The 21,394-nt window shown below is 40.3% G+C and overlaps 1 protein-coding gene and 1 long non-coding RNA gene across 5 annotated transcripts in view; one reads left to right on the top strand and one right to left on the bottom strand.

Annotated features, from left to right (window-relative positions):
- Nucleotides 1-4,265, bottom strand: part of onecut2 (one cut homeobox 2) — a 38,456-nt gene extending 34,191 nt beyond the window's left edge. The window contains 3 exon segments of the mRNA XM_073064136.1: nucleotides 2,909-3,025; nucleotides 3,028-3,723; nucleotides 3,726-4,265. Of these exon segments, the coding sequence (XP_072920237.1) occupies nucleotides 2,909-3,025; nucleotides 3,028-3,723; nucleotides 3,726-4,014 (1,102 nt within the window). The 5' untranslated portion in view covers nucleotides 4,015-4,265.
- Nucleotides 4,266-4,581: 316 nt separating this feature from the next.
- Nucleotides 4,582-21,394, top strand: part of LOC140737638 (uncharacterized) — a 69,491-nt gene continuing 52,678 nt past the window's right edge. For all 4 annotated transcript variants that reach the window (XR_012101207.1, XR_012101209.1, XR_012101208.1 and 1 more), the window contains exon 1: nucleotides 4,582-4,677. This is a non-coding gene — a long non-coding RNA (uncharacterized lncRNA). The remainder of the gene's footprint in view (nucleotides 4,678-21,394) is intronic.

Raw genomic sequence — 21,394 nt, 5'->3', positions numbered from 1 at the left:
AATTTGGGCGATTTGAACAATTTGGGAGCTGTCGCCCGACACTGGTTGACAAAGCTATCTGCTTCACAGGCGGACGAGTCCCCAGATTTTCCTCTGTTTAAGACCAAAAGCAAGAGTGACGTTGCAGTAAGCAACCGGTCATGCAGAGATTTTCATTAATAATTCATATCTGCGGCTTCTCTGATTCTTTTCAAAGCACGGCCAGTAAGCATATCATATCGCCGGGCGATATAGAGAAGAACATCGACCGATCGCGCGTACTTAACAAAAAAAAAATCGCTTCATATTTTAGCAACATCGCTCTCGCGAGGACTCGTACAAATCCCAGACGCAGAATGAAATGTTGTTGCTTTTCTGGTCATCTCTCTCTCTCTCTTTCTCTTGGTCTATATTTAGCCCGAGTTAACGAGCAATTATAAGAATTTATATCTTCCGAATCCTGTTGCGGAATACCCAGTATTAACCTCTTAACTTTTTCATTCTGCGGCAGCGATGCCGTAATGTACCGATCTCGATACATATACGATATATGGTGTAAAATATTTATTTTACTGGTTGGTTATTCTTTTAATTGCATGGTGTTTATATACACTAAATCAGCTGTGCAATCAACAGTCCAATTATTCAGATGAGAATTGATCGCGAACCTGAGAGATGTTGGAAATTTATCTGGTACGACTACAAATTTTAAAAAAACACATTCAATGCAAAATGTGCCGCTGTTTTATTTTTGTTTTGTGATTGAGTATTGTGCCTTGATAATTTCCTGAAGATGCAGTTATAGCCATCTTTATTCCGCTCCAATGTCTTTGGTCAAGCGGGTTTGCTATAATGCACAGACAATCAAACCGGGTTACAATTTCAAAGCAATTTTTTTAAAAAAACATCGCTTCATCTTTCAGTTCTGGAGTGTAGCTGAATTCAAAAGCTAATGGCTGCAAATGCTTTCAGAGAGGCCGTTTGCTGATTTATCGATCGAATGTATTTTAATTCTAGTTATGTTATTATACCGGCTAATTTGACGATTTATAATCTCAAATACTTCAGCATGATTGTTGGCACGGCGATGCTATGCCTTAAAAAAAACTTGTACTTTACAAAACCGTAAATGAAAATCTTATTAAATTGCTTGTAGTTTAAATAAATATGGGTCCTAATCAACTGGGAAGCAGAGTGAAAAGTGAAATTGTAAACGTAGATTGAAGGAAAAGAATGCTGGCAAAATGGAACAATTGCGACAGATAAGCACTCCGATTCTCAGGCTGGGCGTGCAGGGATATACAGGACTTTTTGCATTAAACGAAGAGAAAAGCCAAGTTTAATAGGAAGTGTAATTACAAACAATTACGCCACGTGACCTTGGTTTACGTCCCTGATTTGTTTAAACGTGCATTGACATCAGCGATGAAAACAAACACTGTTTATAGTAAATGGTGGTAATATATCACATAAAATGGACGCAATATAAAGTTATATTCCGCTGTCAAAAATTGTACAGGTCCGTGATGTATTTTTCTTTCATTTACAGTGCAATTTTCTCATGTATCACTGAATGCCCCATGCAAAAGAAGCATTTTCTAAATCTTTATATTATTTTTAAGATCAAGTTAGGTAGTGCTATGAATCTAGCTAAGCCTTGCGTTAGAAGTTGATCCCATTGTCCTTTCAGGCTGCGAAGGTTAAATTATCAGTTTTGGCGGCATACTTATTCATGTAGAGAGCACAAAAATATTTCAGACTGAATAAAATTAATTGATTGACAGGCGCTCTGTCAAAGTGATTAGCAATACTTTCAATCGTTTTGAAGGACCAACATCTCAAAAATGCATGTAGTGGGAATCAAAGAAGATTTTAGAACAATGCGACGAATAATCTTCAACATGCACAATTTAATTACTAATATTAAGTGGTTGTTAACTGCAGCCAATGACCTACACAATAGGAATTAGCTCGGGCTGAGCGACCGCAAGAGGGCGGTAAAGCAGTTCCACCCAATGACCAAAAAGCCTCGAAGCCTGTTTATCCAGAGCAGAATGGGGATCCTCCACCACAAAACGACCATTTACTTATGTACCCAACTATATGAGTGAATACATGCAAACGGGCTCAATGCCTGACAACTCAATAACCGCTATCCGTTAAGGATATTCCAGCCAGTTCCTGATTAAAGACCGAACACTGCACTGCCAGCGAGTAGCACCAATTCTGCTTAAAAGCAATTACATTTCAGAACCAGAAACCATCGCATTTGAGAACCGGCTAGATACAGCGCACTTAATAGAAATCGGTTGGGTTGCTTAAGTCCAATTCGAAGCTGGCAGCAAGCAAGGGCAGACAACAATGGTCCGATTAAAGTCCTTTACAAAATTTAATCCTGGCGGTTCCCTAAAACGGGGCTGAAGTTAACGTCAATAATAGGAATAAAGACTGCGGTATTACAAAGGAGGCTATTCTGGTCCAGATACAGGCCGGCAGAACGCATTGATTCAGGGAGTGAAACTGCGAATTTGTTTAGCGTCCAATAAAAGAAATGCATTTGAGCCCGGCATTAATTGAATGGTAATCAGATGCTGATGCTTGGCCACGTTACTATTGTGGGTGTGTCGTTTCGTTAAGGGGAATATTGGATTGTCTCATCATAGAGCTATTGTGCGACCCAGGAGAAACCCCGACGAGTTCTGCGGTGGTTATAGTGGGGAAACTGAAAGTGTGTGTGTGTGTGTGTGTGTGTGGGGGGGGGGGGGGAATGAATGGTCCTTCTTACAAAGCTGGTATGGTTGCCGCTAATCACAAAGAAAGGCAGTTGCCCCTTGTCAATGAAAGGCAGCGTGGCTCCAATAACAGCGACATTTTTGTTGCTTCTCAACAAATCTCTCAGTGTACATGCATCACCCCCCCCCAGGTTTACCTGCGAGCCTTAAGGCTGACATTCTCTGGAACTCGGGCTCTTGCAGCCATTTCCACATCCGCCTGAAGGTCTCCCGTCCCGATTTAAGTTTACTCCAAGGCTTGGGGTTTCTTAAAAGTCAGACAGGGTTCCCTGCGAACGGCACAGCACCCTCTGAGCGAAGATTGCCTGCGGTATGCTGTAGCGTTTGAGTTCCGCCGTGATCCTTTGTGCTACTTCTTTGGTGTTAATTTCTTCCAGCTGCCCCGAACTGGTGGTCTGCGAGCCGGAGGAGGACGGAGGCCGATCGCGGCTGGAAGCCAGCACGGGCCCGTGGGACTGGTGGTGACTTGAGTGACCGTGGTGGTGATGGTGATGCATGCCGTTCAGATGCGGCATCATTCCCGCCGACGGAGCGCCAAGACCCCGAGACAGGTGCTGCTCACCTCTGCCCAGCATGGCCGGGTGGGCTTCGAAGTTCGGGCTGAGCATCTTGTCGTGGCCGTTGGACCCGTAGCCCTGGATGCCCTGGTGGCTGTTGTGGATGGACGCCAGACCGTTGCCGAGGGGGTTGCTGGACAGAGGAGAGAGGTTCTGAGGCATCCCGGGCATGTCCTTGTGGTACGGGCTGTACAGATTGTTCATGGCAGCCGGCAACCCCCTCTCGTCTCGCATCAGGGTGAAGCTCCCGCTCACGTTGCCCGCGAGTCGCTGGTGGTGGTGATGGTGGTGGTGGTGGTGATGATGGTGCGGGTGGTGGAACTTATCCGAGACGGTGGATATGGGAGGCAAGGGCTGGAGTGGTGTGAGTGTCGTGTAGGTGCTGCTCATCCCATGCCAGGCGGAGACTCGCAGGACATGCTCATTGCCGGGTGCAGCGGGATCGAGAGCTCCGGCCGGTAGTCCCCAGTCCCGTCCAGAATGGAAGCCATGCTGGATACCATTGCAGATCTGGTCGTCAGTTCCCGATGGGCCGCCGAAACTGCCTGCCGCTGCTGGCTGTCCATTAGATCGCCCGTGGATTGCTCATGGTTTAGTCCACCATGCAAATTCCCAATGCTGTCCATTGTAATCTCCGGGTTCATGGCATATACCTCTTTGGCTATACATCTATACGCGTTGTTCATTCAGTCCATTAACGACTATAATGTTTTTTTTTCTTTTGGCTTGGTAATCAAGGAATTTTCTTGTTACATATATATGCATGTATAGATGACAGTATATACACACACACCATACATATAAACACACATATATGTCGAAAGAGAAAAGGAAAAATAAAAATGTTAAGGCCTCACGGGTTGCAAAGATCACCGATAACTCTCAGGCGGGTCAGTACTCTTTCTCGCCATGTCCGAGCCCGTTCCTCCTCCTACGTCGACTGTTTAGACAGCCCGAACCAGCCCTAGACGCATTCGCTGCTGGGTTCAACCTAAATTGCTTAACGTAAAGGGTGGCGGGTGTTCCTGACGGACACCGGTCCAGAGCGTATGAGAGGCTCTCGCTCCCCTCTTTAATCCGCCTGTGTGGAAAGAGCTGAAGATTGGTTATCCAATAGTGGGCGGCAGGGGGCGGGACGTCCGTTATCAGGTTAGATTGACGGGTGTGTACAATCTGCCTCTCGCCCTTCCACCCCCTCAGCACCCCCTCCCCACTTACAACAAATCCACACCCCCTGCCCCCTCCCTCCCTACCCCAACAGCAGCACCACAGCTTTCCACAGGAGTCCGCATCACCGCGCCAACGACCTTAGCATTTTTTCCCAAGCAATATTAACTTCCGGGTTCTAAGTAAGTCAGTGTTTTCTTATTCTCTTCTAAGAGTTGTTTTCCTACCGATCAAGCAAGTCATCTAATTCGAAATAATTTTTGAGATTCTAAACCAAATATTGTTTATTTTTAAATCACGAATTTATTTTGTTTAAACTGACAATTGTTGCAATTGAAGTTATAGTAAGTTAATTCATTCAAATGCAAGGCAAAACCCATGTATTAAGATTTGTCACTAAATATTTAATTCTTCTGAAAACTATTTTGATCAATATTTAGAAGCGTAGGCATATACTTACAGCTACTAATTTCGGTGCAATCCGAGATGGTTGAATAGATATCTCTCCTTTCGGAAATATTCATGTTCAACCAAAAACATGAACATCACAGTTAATTCAATATAGTGCAATGTTCCCCCTTTTTTTAAAAAAAACTTAGATTGATTACTTTTAGTTGAGTGTGGACTTCAACGTTATGCCAGAGCGCATTCGCAAATCAATCTGTGCATTTTCCAGCATTTTGTGTTACTTAGTGGATAGAATTCCTTTCTGTATTGTAAATATATAGAAAACTATTTTAATAATGTCTGCAGACAACACGGCGCACCACAGTTCCAAGGAATCAATGCAGATGAATCGTTTATTTCCAGTGTTCGGACTGACAACTCGCCTCGAAATGTTAAGCAAATATACACAATAAGTTTTCTGATTAAAAAAAAACATGTTGACTGTTTCGTGTTTGAGTCCTGATGAAGGGTCTCGCCTAGAAATGTCGACTGTTTATTCCTCTCCATAAATTCTACCTGATCTGCTAAGTTCCTCCAACATTTTGTGTGTGCGTGTAGGTTTCCAGCATCTGCAGAATCTCTTGTGTTTGAGTTGACCGTTGCTATTTATTGTAGAGGTCACGGGTCCAGTTTTGATCTTTATTATTTTATTATTTTATGTGTTGCTGTCATGTAGAAAGCTTCTTTTAGAAAAGCACTTTGGACCAGATATGAGGCATGTAAATTAGAATGAGATGTCAGATCAACTTTAAATTACTAAGTAACTTTTTACTGATAATCTGCAAGTCTAGACTAGTCTCGAAAAATAAGCGAATGCCGTATAAATAAAATCTTATATTTATTTTGTAAGCATAAAATATCAGTTTCTTTACATTTATGCACAACTGTGATTAAGAGAAAATAGCAATCTTAAAATGTTCGAAGTTCAAAGTAAATGTATTATCAAAGTACTGTAAGTATATATCACCACATAGCGGCCTGAGATTCAATTTCTTGCAGGCATTCACAGTAGATTTAAAAAAGAACATAATCTATGAAAATCCACACATAACAAAGACGGACAAACAATCAATGTGCAAAAGACAACAAACTGTGCAAATACAAAAATAGATAGAAAAAATCAAAATAATAATAAATAGATTAGCAATAAATATCGAGACCATGAGTTGTAAAATCCTTGAAAGTGAGTCCATAGTTTGTGTGAATCAGATTATTCGTGTTATTTGAATTTATTTTAATGTATTATGTTAGTTTGTTTAATTTTTAAAAATAGGTTTAGTACAAAACGTAGCAGAGTATCCTTATTTATCCTTTCTGCTCTAGATTTTGACTTTGCAGGGAAGGTGGGGGTGGTTGCGCAGATGTGTCCATTGTTTGAGGGGCAGTAATTAAGGACAGGGGCTGGAAAAGTGCTTGAAATGCGTGACCTAGTTTCTTTTGATCGTCTGTCAAAGAGCAGCGGGGTCTGACGGATAAATATCCCTCCCCTGACTATCAGCTGCTGGCAAACTTATAAGAAACTGGGTAAGTTGTAAGGAGTACCTGTTCCGTTCAGAGGACTGATCCGAAGCAATCGAACAATTTATCTGATCTGAAAAAGATTTCAGTACCGCTTGTTAGACGGTGGCCGTCAGTCACCGTGTTTGGACTTACTTCAAAATCACGCGCTAGGGAAGAGAAGACATTACGACAGACTAACTTTTTATGATGAACTCCACAGTAGCAGTTTATTAGCTGTGCCAATGTGCTGTGCATCCAAATGCTTTTGTGGTTAAGCGGGGCAAAAAGTTAGATCTGTTTCATTATATAAGCCCACCCACATTTCATGTCTTCAGTCTGTCAGCCAGGAATTTTGTTTGTTAATCGTGGCCTTTCAACGGCGTAAACAATTAGTTGCTGAGTGGTAATTATCGTTACGCTAAAAGTGAAAAGATTATCCCCTCTAACCGAACAACTTATTTTCACACCCCATGTCGTTTTTTCTCACTCAGAGTTGCTTATTTCGATACTCTTTGTTTACCAGCTTTTAACATATTTTGAGTCCTATCCCCACACCTTTCCTTCTCTCCCTCTTCATCTCTCTGACTTCCTCTTTCTCATTCACCACATTTCTTTTCTCTTCACCATCATACCCTCTCTGATTTAAAAGAGCCTCCACCACGGGCTCTCTCTCAATTTCAATACATTTCTCAATTCCCTCTTCATTTTGATCATAGTCTGTATTCTACACAGAGCGTCTATAATAACATGCTTGCATTTTCTCTCCTTAATCTCCGTTTTCCATTCTATCTCTACATTTAACCCTCTCGTTATCCATTCCCATCTCCGTGTCTGTATTCCCTCCTTTCCCTTTCGTCACAAAATCTCATTTGTTTTCCTAATTACCCACCTCACATCTATACACACTCCTGCGTCCCTCTTTCTCTCTCACACACCCACACACATACCCTTTCTCTCGCAATCTCTTCCCCCTCTGTCTCACTCTCTCTCTCACACACACACACAGTCTCAATCTCTTCTCACCGCCTCTCTCTCTCTCTCTCTCTCTCTCTCTCTCTCTCTCTCTCTCTCTCTCCTCTCTCTCTCTCCTCCCTCCCTCCCTCTCTCCCTCTCCCTCTCCCTCTCCCTCTCCCTCTACTTTAAGCACATCGTCTCCGAACAGAGCGCGATCCGATAGACTGGAGTGAAAAAGTCAGCACTGCTAACATAAACAGGTTTCCGACGCGTTTAACCTGAGCACCCAACTTGCTGCATTATTTCTATAATAATAATAATAATATAATAATAATGATAATAATAATAACAACAACAACAATACAGTATCCCAATGCTAATATCTACAACTGGTATAATCCCAAAGTCACTACGCTACACCACATTAAACAATTAGGGCTACACAGCAATATCTATGAATTCTTCAGAAAGCCACAATGCAATACACCACCAGAGTAGTTCGAAAGTTCCTAGCAATTGAGAAATAAGTGTGCTTAGCTGTATCTCAGCTTTTACCAGCTTGAGCTGAGAAAAAAAGTAAAAGGCAGCAATAATAATATAATGTATTTTTATTATTTATAATATAACTTTATATTATATAGTTGTGAGGGTTCTTAATTTGAAGTGGAAAAGGCTGTATCTGTCATTAAAGATTCCCGTCACTCAGGACATGCCCGCTTCTCATTGCTACCGGTAAAGGAGGAGGTACAGGAGCCTGAAGACACAAACTCAGTATTTTAGAAATGGCTTCTTCCTCACAGCTATCAGATTTCTAAATGGACAGTAAACCCATGTACTCTACCTCACTATTTTTCTTTTTTTTCTTTTTGCACTGCTTATTTAATTTAATTTATATAGATATACCTGATTGTAATTTATATATTTTAAATTATTTATTACAATGTACTGCTGCCGCAAAACGATTTATTTCACGACATACAGTATATCAATGACATTCAACCTGATTCAGAAGAATTAGCATGTAGCCAATAAAGTTGGATTTGTTTAAATAATCATTCCATTAAATGTAAATGGTGGTTGTGAGCTTAACGATAAATTACCAACACCGCTGAATTATTTCGAGACATTGCCTTGATTAATACACACGCAAAATGCTGCAGGAACTCAGCGGGCCAGGCAGCATCTACAGAAGAGAACACACTGCCGACGTTTCGGTCCCTTCATGATAAGAGTCCTGATCAATTCCTCTCTACAGATGCTGCCTGAACTGCAGAGTTCCTCCAGCATTGTGCGTGCGTGACTCTGGATTTCCAGCATCTGCAGAATCCCTTGTGTCTTGATTAATATAACAGTTTTTAAATCGACTCCTGTTTAATGTAAAGATAACTGTCGAACAATGGGAATATTTAGCAAGGAATAATCGGTAAATAGCGATGTCTGAAGGAAGAAGAAAATCAAGAAGTGCTGGGGAATAAATAACAGGTTATTTAACATCTAAAAGGGAAACTTAGTACTGTATCTCAGGTGCAAACAAGAGAAAATCTGCAGATGCTGGAAATCCAAGAAACACACACTCACACAAAATGCTGGAGGAACTCAGCAGGCCAGGCATCATCTATGGAAAAGAATACAGTCGATGTGTTGGGTCAGCAGGTGTGTTGCTTCAATCAAACAGGCTAAATGCTACAGAACAGTAAAATTGTTGCTGGAAACATCTTACTATTTGTTTTAAATGTTAAAGCAAGTAAAGAATTAACTATTACCTAACCACATTTTAGATACAGTGAAATGCTTCTTGGTAAAATCACCATTGGACTGATTAATGTCCACATTCACTACAGGCCTTAGTTGCATCGCATGGGATACCTTACGCGAAATATGACTACCACGCATTTAAATTTTGATTTAAAGAGTTGTAATTTTGTGAATTTTCTAATTACATTTTGTTTCAATTGTGGTTTTAAAAATCTGATTTGAGCGTTAACAGCACCGAGACCAGCGTTAGAAAAGAATGCCTTAAAGTCAAAGACAAAATGAGTGCTTGTGGGTCGATCTGAAATGTTTGATTTGGTTCTCTACAAACCATCTGGCATGTGAGTGCACTGGGTATTGATTGAGCTCAGTTTGCCGCAGACCCCATGCCAGCGTTACTTACAAACAGTCAGACCATATATGCATCTGTGTGCTAGCACCGCCATGAAGAACTAAAAATTAAAGGCAGCCCAAACTGTACGAACTGGCCCACGGTAAGTGCACAGTGTTCCTTTGCAATCATACTTTAGAGTGTAACATTGCTCGATTTAATTGGCCCTCGCTTTCTTGAAGAAAACTGTTTGTTAACAGATTAATTGATTAAAACCGCTGCTGGAGGTGGTGATCATTTAAAAACGACCACAATAGATAACGCAGCATTTAAATGTAAGAATTGTCCTTTTAAGTGAAAACATTTGCGATGGTAGCGGGGCAGAATATAAAATACGTCAAACGTAATTAACTGATGTACCCTTGCTTTGAGGGAATAAAGCCCACCTTCCTTTTCCTATCTGACTAACGATCAACGCGAGGTTTATTAAATAAAATATATGTATTTAACTTTCTCTGCGTCCAGAATCTTATTTGTGCTTTGCAATCTGCGTGCTTTTCCTTACTGTTCAGACATTATATTCATTCCACAAACATTGAAAGTGCAGAGCAACTTTTCACCGTCAGGATTCCCAACCTTTCATTCTACTTTTTAATCAGTAACTCGTAGACGATAACAGAGAAAGAGAGAGAGAAGAAAACATGTTTTGGATCGATTACTCTTGCAAATTCTTTCTGTCAACTGTAGTGCACTATTCGCCAGCATGCCCAACTAATTTCTGGTTAAAAGAAAGTATTCTATTACCTGTAATGAAATCAAACATAACTGATCACTTTCCTGCTTAAATTGCTGATGGGTTACCCTTAAATAGTTAAAGAAATTTTTTAAAAAGCCATGGCCTTATTAGATCTGCATAACACTGTTCAGTCCAAAAAAGTGATCGACATTCTTGATGGTTTTGAGTGTTCCCCCCCCCCCCCCGACTCCCCGAAATATAAGTTGAATAAATGATGTTTTGGGTTGTTTCAAAGGCAGAAGACAGATTTCTACGGTTGCAGTTCTAAACTTTTTTATTTCCAGGACGGAAGAAAAAGTCATTGTTAAAAGGCTAAGCAATGGAGACAATATTTGGCGTGAGGTATCTTTGTTGAAAGGCAGCTACGCATAAAATCTTTGTATTGTCCTTTACAAAAGGAGGCACAAGCTGCAGTTGATTTGGCCTGAATGCAAAGCTGTATTACATCTGGAGCTGCGGTTTCAAAGTCTGGCTTGCCATGTGTGCCTTGAACATTTAATCTCGCAAAGCGTTTTACTTCCTAGTGAGATTCATTCAGCTCAAAATGAAAAGTTTGCGATTGTTCAGCTTCACTAATAATTGACTGATCTATTGTTTCATCAAAAAAAAAGTTTCACTCTCCACTATCCATTCTAAACCTTGATATTATCGTGTTGGTTTTTTTTTGTTTTTATGTTTCAGCGAGTAACGGGTTAAAGTAGATATCCGAAACAGGGATTAAATGGTTACACGTAGGTTTCAAATTAATGGCGAATTATAATCAAACCCTGCTTTAATTATTATCCAACTTCGAGAAAGTTGTTGAAACAAAATTCCACGGGTGCAATTGCTTGGATATCGAGATGCAAAAGTTAGGGAATTAACAATTCTCAGTAATATATTAAACGGTCTTTTTGTTTTAATACGTGGGCTATGCATTATCTTAGTTCCATGTTATATTTCAGAATCAGAATTATGTACATTGCAAAACATAATAAAAACTATAAATTACAATAAGGTATATACAGACATATATAATAAATAGTGCAATAATAATAATAATAATCATACTGAGGTAGTGTACATGAGTTCATTGTCCATTCAGAAATCTGATGGCGGAGGGGAAGATGCTGTTCCTAAAACGTTGTTTGTGTTTCCTCCTTGATGGCAGCCATGAGAAGAGGGCATGTCCTGGGCGATATCGCAATTATTTTCTATTTTTTAAAATTTTAATAATTGTTATTTATAAGTAGGGTATTTATAAGCACTGGCTGAAAGTGGACAAACTCCCAGTAACTACACCAGCCTACATCGTAACTAATATTCCCCGTTTTAAGTATAAGAAGTATATGAACCTTCATGTCTATTCAGATCGTTTACATCCAAAACCACCATGATAGCCGTATCTTGATTTAGACTCGGCTTTTAAATAACTGAAGTGTTCATAACTCTTTCACATTTGCCGTTCGGCAGTCGTTTGCCTGCATTATGACAGTGCTACATTACCTCGGTTCACCAGAAGAATTCAAGGGACGTGATTATTATTGTCATGTTTATTCAAGACGCATAGTGGACCACGAGGTAGTATTACTAGTCGCTCTTTCAATAGTGTTTCCACTCCTCAAGAAATCAAGCAGCCCTGCATAGAAACCGCAACATTCGCTCTCTGGCTGTCGTGCTGTTACAGAATGAATGGGAAAACCAAATCACCCAGTCTTCGTTGGGTTAATTTGCAAGGGACGACCGACCCCCCCCCCCCCCCCCCACCACACCGAATTTTGGCACTCTTTGACGCTTTCCACACTGGTTGGCCCTCATAGAGTTAAATCTACCTCTGCTTAAAACTCTTTTGAAAGCAATCTTCGACATCGCTGAGCATTTCAGAAACCCAGTGGTTTCAACTTCCTAGATAATGAATTTGTTTGCCTGTTGGTACATTAATAATAGTTTCATTTGGTGGAAAGAACTGCAGAGCAATTGTAAAGCAGCATCTCTCTCTCTCTCTCTCTCTCTCTCTCTCTCTCTCCTCTCTCTCTCTCTCTCTCTCTCTCTCTATATATATATATATATATATATATATATATATATATATATATATATATATCTTTTTGCACTGTTTATTTTATTTTATGAATATATATACATTTCTTATTTTAATTTATAGTATATTTTGCTGCAAAACAACACATTTCACGACATATGTCAGTGATAATAAACCTGATTCTGATTCTGATTTTAACTGTTGCCTTGCTCTTCTAGGTTAATGCGATTATTTGATCATTAACATTGTAATTAAACGCACCAAGCGATTGTTTAAAAACAGTTTACGGAATACCCTGTAAGAAATACTCGGCAAACTGTTTGTATAATTGAACTCTTCCCCGACATTCAGATAATTTATATTTAAAGGAAATAAAAAAGTGCTATTGCTTGGAATGCAATAAGAGAAAGTCAAAATTCTATTTGTAGCAAAACTGTACGATTTAGTTGCTTTCGTTCATTTTTTTAATGATTATATTGTTCTATAGACTCAACCTCTATATATTTCGTTTTATTGGTCAACGCTTGAAGCAATACTTGGTTTAATCATAAGTTTTGATTGTACCTTATCGATTAATTTGTAGGACAGATGGAATTTTCAAAGCACAGAGGAGTTCCAATTCTTCTATGGCCCATCAGCAGCCGGTTCTATTACTTACAATTAACTTGTTTTTATTAAGCACGTTTAATGATGTCAGGGTTGATATTAACCAAGAATATTGATACGGAACTGGGGGAAAATTATTGCAACTTCTAAAACAAAACTAAATTCACAATGAAAAACGTTTGACCAAGTTTAGTCGCGAAAACTGATGTTAATTAACATGTGATGTACAGCAGGTTGTTTTAAGGAATCTTTAAGTAAATACAGCATAATCTCTTTACATTGAGTAACACAAATTGGGCCAACTTCTTTGGAATATATTAAAAAGATTTTGAGAGTTAACCAATCTGTGCTTCCGCTGCTATACTTAATTAATCGCGCTGTGTTTTCTAATAATTAACGTTAACTTGTCCAGCGAAAAAGAGTCAGTAACTATCTATTTTTATTTTTCCTAATCAATTTTCAAGTTAAGTTTGATAATTTTACCTGTATCAGGGATTTGCAGCACTATTGACATGCGAAGTGATCTACAGAAACCAAATGTTAAGCAATAGCCCAACATGATCAGTTTCGTTTTAGGAGCGTTATCCACTGTGTAGTAATCGTCAGACTGGTTATTAGTAATTTTGCTACTCTGTCTAGTAAGTAAGTTTCTTATTGGAAACGTCTGCCGCTGAGAATCGCATTTATCCATAAACGACAATGGTAGAGTTCACAGCGCGAAGTAATACAGTTTTCTGTACTACTCTCTTCACGAAGTTCGTTCTGAAAATTGTAACCATTAACAATAAATTATGCACAGATAACTTACTGATAACATTTGCCAAAAGCGTCAACACATTTGCGTGATATTTATGTTAATGTTCTATTCCTACTTTGAATAAAGACGTATATTAAAATTAATCACGTAACCGAACGAATTTATCTAATTGAAATAATTGTAAAAGGAGGCAATCTAAATTTGCGTAACGAAATGTTGTTGGCGTGTATAGTTAATATGGTTCACAGTGACAGATCACTGGGATATAAAATCCTAATGGATGTCTAGTGAATAGTGCATTAAAATAATTGGACGTTTCGCACGATACCGCACTAAATTGGAGACAAGCTAATGCAACCCAGGGGTCGCCATTATTTTAGATATATCTAGCAAGGGTATCTCCACGAAATCATTTTTAAAAGATAACTTGAAAACGAGTCGATTTGTACTTATTTGTTTTTCCTTATTAATATGGGAACTGTACACATCCACGGTTGTAGATTGGGGTATTATCTAGCACACACTGCAGATAATTCTCTGAGTCGTGAGCCTCCAATCCTCAGCTTTTTTTCTTCATACACTACTTATTTAATTTTAAATAAATTTTATATATATATATATATAATTTTTAGCCACCTCAGCATCGATGACATCTTAAAAAGAAGGCAGTATCCATCATTAAGGGCCCCCTTTCACCCAGGACTTGCCCTCTTCCCATCGCTACCATCAGGAGGTACAGGAGCATGAAGACACACAATCCACGTTTTACGAACAGCTTTTTCACCAACACCAACCGATTTATGAATGGAAAATGAACCCATGTACACTACTTAAGTATTTTTTGTTTTCTTCTTGCACCACTTATTTATTTTAATATATATTTCTTAATTGTAATTTATACCTTTCTATAATGTGTTGCAATGCACTGCGACCGCAAAACCAAGTATTTCACGGCACATGGCATTGATATTTGACCTGATTATGAGAATAAGTTACTGTTACTTCGCGTATCAGTAACCACATTACCGTATTCGAGTTGAACACTTTCGAACTGCGCCTTTATTCGCTGCAACTTTATTTATCATCGCACTGTGATTGAGAATTAGTAAGTGGAAGTATTAACTTGCTCTAACCAGAGTGCTGTCCTAAAATTCATCTTACAAATTCGGCGCCTGGAATACAAACTCATGTTGATTGGTATTGGACAATAACGGAGATACCATTCACCATTTCTTCCCGTAATTAAACGCGATGCCAAATTTTAAAATAAATTCTTATCACTTCAATAATTTGGAAAATTACTTTGTGCTATATTTGCACCTGAAAGTCGCTCGAGAGAAGGGCAATAGTTATTATTTGAGGTTAATTACGGTACTTGGGAAAGTTTTCTAAAAGTTCGAAGTTCTCAGTAAATTTGTTATCGAAGTGCGTATGTAAATATCAATATATACGACGCCGATGTTCATTTTCTCGCAGGCATTCACTTATATTAATGACCGCTAATAATTTAGTGGATGAGTGACCTGCCGTTTTCACTAAATAATTAAATATGCGTGTGTTGGTGAGTTGCTGGACAAAACTCTCTAATGGATCTCAGGGTAGTACTGTATTTGGTGCCATCTATGTACATTGATAATAAATTTACTTTAACTTTGAATACTGAATAACTTGTTCACCCCCTTCTCGGTGCTAAACTTGAATTTTCAGACGGAGACACCTCTCGCCATGTTTACTTCGTCTGCATTCCATGGTTCCCTTATTTAACAATTGATGTCAACAGGGAATGTAACATGTCCTGTTCGCCCACTTACGGAGTGCTAATGAGTCTCAGTAGAAGTGATCGGAGATTAAACCATAGAGGACACCTTCAAAAGGCCATGCCTCAAAAAGGCGGCACTCGTCATTAAAGACCCCCATCACCCTTCTCATTACTTCCATCAAGGATGAGGTACAGGAGCCTCGAGACAGACTTCCAATGTTTCTCTCAATGTTTCAGAAACAGCTTCTTCCTCTCCGCCAGCAGATTTCTGAATGCGCAACTAAACATGTACATTATCTCACTATTTTGCTCTCTTTTTACACTACTTTTTCATATTTTTATTGTAATCTATAGTTTCAAAATTATGTATTGCAATCTACTGAAGTGCTGCCGTATAACAGCACGGTTCACGACCTGATTCTGATTCAAGAGACCGTACCAGTGCATAGGTGTGTGTATTAAAGATGCAACCCGTTCTTGATATATTTCAAATTGCTGCAAAATATTTATCACCGGTAAATCAACTATCCAAAACATATAGGAAAAAGTTTGTTATACTAATGAAACGTTCTTTCAATCTTTTTATTTCTTTCGCTCTGCGAAAGTACAGGGGAACCTTGTTGTCCGCGTTCTTGCTGTTAACATCGAAGTTCAAAGTTCAAATTTTCAAAATTCGAAGTACCTTTATTATCAAAGTATGTATACCGTATACAACCTTGAGATTAATCTCCTTGCCACAAAGCAATGAAACACAACAGAACCCACGCAACAAAGACCGTCAAACATCCGATGTGCGGAAAAAGAAAACAACTCGTGCAAACAATAAAAAAGTAAACAAATAATACACAACACATGAACAATAAATCCCTGAAAGTGAGTCCACAGCTACCAAGCTAGTTCAGCGCTGATAGTAGAATAGTTAGTACATACAGCGATTAATCAAACTAAATACATTTATAGGTATATATAAACACAAGAAACTGCTGAGTTCCTCCAACATTGTGTGTTTCTGTGTGCACGCGTTGCCCTATTTAATAGCACGAACTATTGCTAAGTGTCTGCTAATATCCTGTCCACAACGTTTAGTACTTCTAATCGAAATTATTATTTGAAGCTGGCCTACCTGCCATCAAGGACATGTATGTAGAGAGGAGCCTGAAAAAAAGCCAGTAATTTCATGAAGGATCCCACCCACCCTGCTGGTGGACAGTTTGCCCCTCTCCCATCAGGGAAGAGGTTTCATAACACCCACACCAGGACCACCAGACTCAGAAACAGTTACTTTCCCCAAGCAGTACGGCTGATCAACACCTCCACCTACTAACCCACCCCACCACCTCTACTTTATCATTTCCTGTCTGAGTCCCCTTACGTACAGACACTCATGTGCCTAGCGATAACTTTATAGACATACAATCAATCTATGTATATAAACTATCTTATTTATTTACATTACGTTTTTTTCTTAAATTGTCCTGCTCGTTAAATCTGATTCTCTTTATTTGTGTGCTCCATCGGATCCGGAGCAACAGTTCATTCACTCTTCTTTACACTCGTGTACTGGAAGTGACATTAAGCGATCTTGAAGTTTGAATCTTGAAAATTTTCTCATATACCCGTCTATATTTTGTGCTGATTTAGGATAATAATCGCTCGCATGATAATAATTAGTTAAATGATAGCATAAAGTAGAACCGAGTCTTTACACAAACATTGGCAAATGTGTAAACAAGCTTTGCAGATTTGTTTGTGTTACAGCTTTAAAAAATAAACTTCCGGACGCCGAGTTGAATAAAAACGCGAATAGTGTATTTCAATCGTTCCTACTTTGACACAGGCAAATTGTTTCCGTTGTGTTTGATGTTGTTGACGCTGGTATACTGCATTCATATTGATTATGTAATGGGTAACGTTTCACGGTTTCCAGAGAAAAAGATCGAAATTTTCCACAAATATTTTTACTGCGAGGGAAGTATGTCAAAGTCCCGGGTTTGACATTGTGCTCTGTATTATTCAAGAATCGTGCTTTCTGGAGCCCGGCAATACAGTTGTTGGCGGAATGCTTTTAAATGATACAGATTTACACAAAAAAATTGAACAATACTGTAGACTCAGTTTTATTAATTGTAACTGAGTGAAAACAACATTTTCCCCTGTTTTTGTCGCATCTGAAGTTTAAATAACGTTTAAAAATCCTACTTTAAAATACGGTTTCACGCTATTAGTAAGATATCTGGTTTCCCACAAAACTGGATACTATTTTTATCTATATTTATATGCAATAACTACATTAAAACTACAAATCATACAATTAGTAGGCGATAGGAACTTGAGAAATAGGAGCCGCAGACCATTCGGCCCGTTGTGCTTGGTCCGCCCTTCAAACAGTTCGCAGCCCCAATCTCAGTGGAACGGGCATTCCCAAATATAAAGAACAGCAGGGTAACGAGCAACAAATGGAATTTGCTTGGTTTGGCCGTTAGGCATTGTGGCCAGCATGGACGAGTTGGGCCGAAAGGCCTGTTTCCATGCTGTATTACTCTAGCGGGCACTCCTCGACAGGCTGTATTATCTGAATTTGACCACCACTCCCTCTCCAAATTTTCTCCTCCTCCTTCTCCTCCTCCTCCTCCTCCTCCTCCTCCTCCTCCTCCTCCTCCTCCTCCTCCTCCTCCTCCTCCTTCTTCTTCTTCTTCTTCTTCTTCTTCTTCTTCTTCTTCTTCTTCTTCTTCTTCTTCTTCTTCTTCCCTTTACTGCTGTCCTGGGGCAGAGGCTAGTCTCTCAGTCTTTCAAGGTTGGTGAACCCTCTCCCAGGGAGGAAGTATTTGGAGTTTTTTTTCTGGCGCTTCTGCAGCACTGGGTTTCGACGGGGTGGGGTTGCGAGCCCCATGTCCAATCCTCCTCCTTTCGCAGCCAGGCCTTGGGACCATCCAAGGCAGAGTTCTCCAAATCCCAGATCCCCTAAATATAAAAATGTCTATCGATCTCTGAATCTGGAACGGATTTATTATCGCAGTTTTTGTCGTGAAATTTTCTGTTTTGCGGCAGCAGTACATGAAATAAACTATAAACCACTAAAAGAAATATATCGAACTTAATAAATATTGCATTACCTGTACCCGGCTAGAAGCCCGACAAGAGTTTATCGGCAAGAATTACAATACCTATTTAATATATGTGGGCGCTACCGTAGCGTAGCTGTTAGCGCAACGCTATTACAGCTCGGGAAATGGGAATTCGGACTTGAATTCCGACAATATCAGTAAGGAGTCTGTATGCTCTCCCCGTGGAATGCGTGCTTTCCCCTCAGATGCTCTGGTTTCCTACCGGTCAGTGAGTTAAATTGTCCCGTTAGGCTAAAGTTAAATCGGGGGCTGCTGGGCGGCGCGGCTCGAAGGGCCGGAAGGGTCTATTCCGCGCTGTATCACAATCAATGAATCAATAGATAGATAGATAAATAGATAGATCTCTAGATGGATAGTGTAAATTAGCGAGGTAGTGTTCTTGGGTTCATTGTCCATTCAGAAATCTGATGGCGGAGGCGAAGAAGCTGTTCCTAAAACGTTGACTATGTGTCTTCACGCTCCTGTACCTCCTCCCTGGAGGTAGTCATGAGAAGAGGGCATTGACCGCTTTGAACAACTCGAAAGCTAAGCACCCACATCCACAGATTCACAACTACTCGGGTCAGGTCACTTAGCTTCGTTTGAAATAGTCGGATCCTTATTTTTAGGTTGTATGCGCGAGTTGCTCAACCCGGCGGATCCGGTTAATTCCTCATTCCCTCCACAAACACTACTCCCATCTTCCAACACCACCTGTCCTTTCAGGACCCTGTTTCATCTTTAATCTTAAACTCTACGTAAGGTGGGTGTAGTCTGACAATGCCCTCAGCCGAGGAAGCAGTTCTGTAAGCCCTCACTGTTACCGTGTTCAGGTAGCCCAGAGGCTAATCGTGGTGTCGCCAAGGCCCTTCACAGCGGCAGCGACGTGTTTGTATGTTTTAATCCCACTTTAATAAGCCTGGTGTATAATTTGTTTCCGAAGTTCCTTTGCTACACCTCCGTGCAACTCTCAGATGCGGTCGTAGCAGGAGACATGTAAGTCTATCTGAGGGCCACAATTCCAGACCTTTTTGCTTTTCAAATGCTTCTGTTTTTTCCATTTTTCCGATCAACGTCGAGAACCAAATGCCTCAAATTACCGTATGTTCTATCTGCCACGTCCTGCTCAACACCGACGCTTAACTAAACATAACGCTATGAGACACGGGCGCAGAATTCAGTCACTGCTGATTTAGTCACCCCTTCAACCCCATTCTCCTGACTTCTCTACATTACCTTTGACGTCCTGATTAATCAAGAACCGATCAACCTCCGCTTTAAATATGCCCACTAACTTGACCTCCGCAGCCGTCTGTGGCAATGAATTCCACAAAATCTTCACAACCTGGCTAAAGCAATTCCTCCTCACGACCGTCCTCTCACATAAGTCGTATAATTAAGGGTTTACTTGAAAATGTCTTCGATAGCCAGTAGACGGATACGAAACTACCCTTAGTCCGGATTACATGGTGAAGTAAATGCCACAACATTCCATCTACCACGTTCCGTTCTTGCTCAACCGCCTAACTAAAGGACATGGGAGACTGCGCCGCCATTTTCCCTAGAGCGTAGGGGAATGAGGGCCCTATAGAAAACTTTTTGGCACATTGGCCTTCATAGATCGAAGTATTATTACGAGAGATGGGATGTTATGTTGAAGTTGTATGAGACGTTGGTGAGGCCTGATTTGGCGTACCGTGTGCAGTTTTGGCCACTTCCCTACAGGAAAAATGTAAATAAGATTGAAAGAAAACAGAGAAAATTTACAAGGATGTTGCCAGGATTGGAGTACCTGAGCGGTCAAGAATGATTGAATGGTCTGGAACTGTATTCCCCAGAATGCACAACATTATGAGCGGTGTAGACAAGGTAAACGCAAGCAGGCTTTCCCCACTGAGTTTGGAGACTAGAACTGGAGGTCATGGGTTAAGGGTGGAAAGTGAAATATTTAAGAGGAACCTGAGGGGAAAACTTCTTCACTCAGAGGGTGGTGCGAGAGTGGAACGATCTGTCAGCGGAAGTGGTGAACGCGGGTTCGATTTTAGCATTTAAGATAAATTTGGATAGGTACATGTATGGTTGGGGTATGAAGACCGGGCGCAGGTCGATGGGACAAAGCAGATTAAGATTTCAGCACGCAAAGTTGGGACTAATGTCTGTTTCTGTGCTGCAGTGCTCTATGACCCCATTTCATCGCGGCTGACTTATTATCCCTCTCAACAACTTTACTTGGGCATACCTCGTGAATCCCTCAACCTACATCGCTACGCAGAATGCTGGTCTTTAAGCCTAAACCTTTCCAAGAAATCGTGGTTACTTATCGCAAAAGTTATGCGTTGCCATACTCGTTGTAGTTATATATGTTTTTCTCTTTTATAGTTCAAATAGACAGACCTGCCAATTAAATAGCAGTGCACAAACCTGAAGCCAGTTTTATCTTAGAGAGATTTTAAAGAATGCCTAGCTGTACTTGAAGGAAAGATGGGACTCTTCATAGTACAAAAGAAACAATAAACGACGCTTCCTGTGACGTTTGGGGTGCCACAGTAGCGTAGCGGTTAGCGCGATACTATTACAGTCAGGGGTGTTCTGGAGTTCGGAGTTCAATTCTGGCGCCGTCTGTAAGGAGTTTGCACGATCTCCCCGTGATTGCGTGGGTTTCCTCGCACCTTTTACAGAGATGAGGGTTAGTAGGTTAATTGGGAATTGTAAATTGCCCTGTGATTAGGCTAGGATTATTAGATGGGTTGTTCGGCAGAGAAGCTGGTTGGGCCGGAAGGGCCTACTCCGCACGGTATCTCCAACAGAATGAAAATAAGTAATTTTAAAAGCGGAGCTTTCTTACTACATTGCAAAACGTTGTTGAAAAATAT

This window comes from Hemitrygon akajei, chromosome 13, assembly GCF_048418815.1.
Source record: "Hemitrygon akajei chromosome 13, sHemAka1.3, whole genome shotgun sequence".
Lineage (NCBI taxonomy): Eukaryota > Metazoa > Chordata > Chondrichthyes > Myliobatiformes > Dasyatidae > Hemitrygon > Hemitrygon akajei.
The sequence above is the reverse complement of the archived record's forward strand: the minus strand, read 5'-3'. Positions and strand labels throughout refer to the sequence as shown.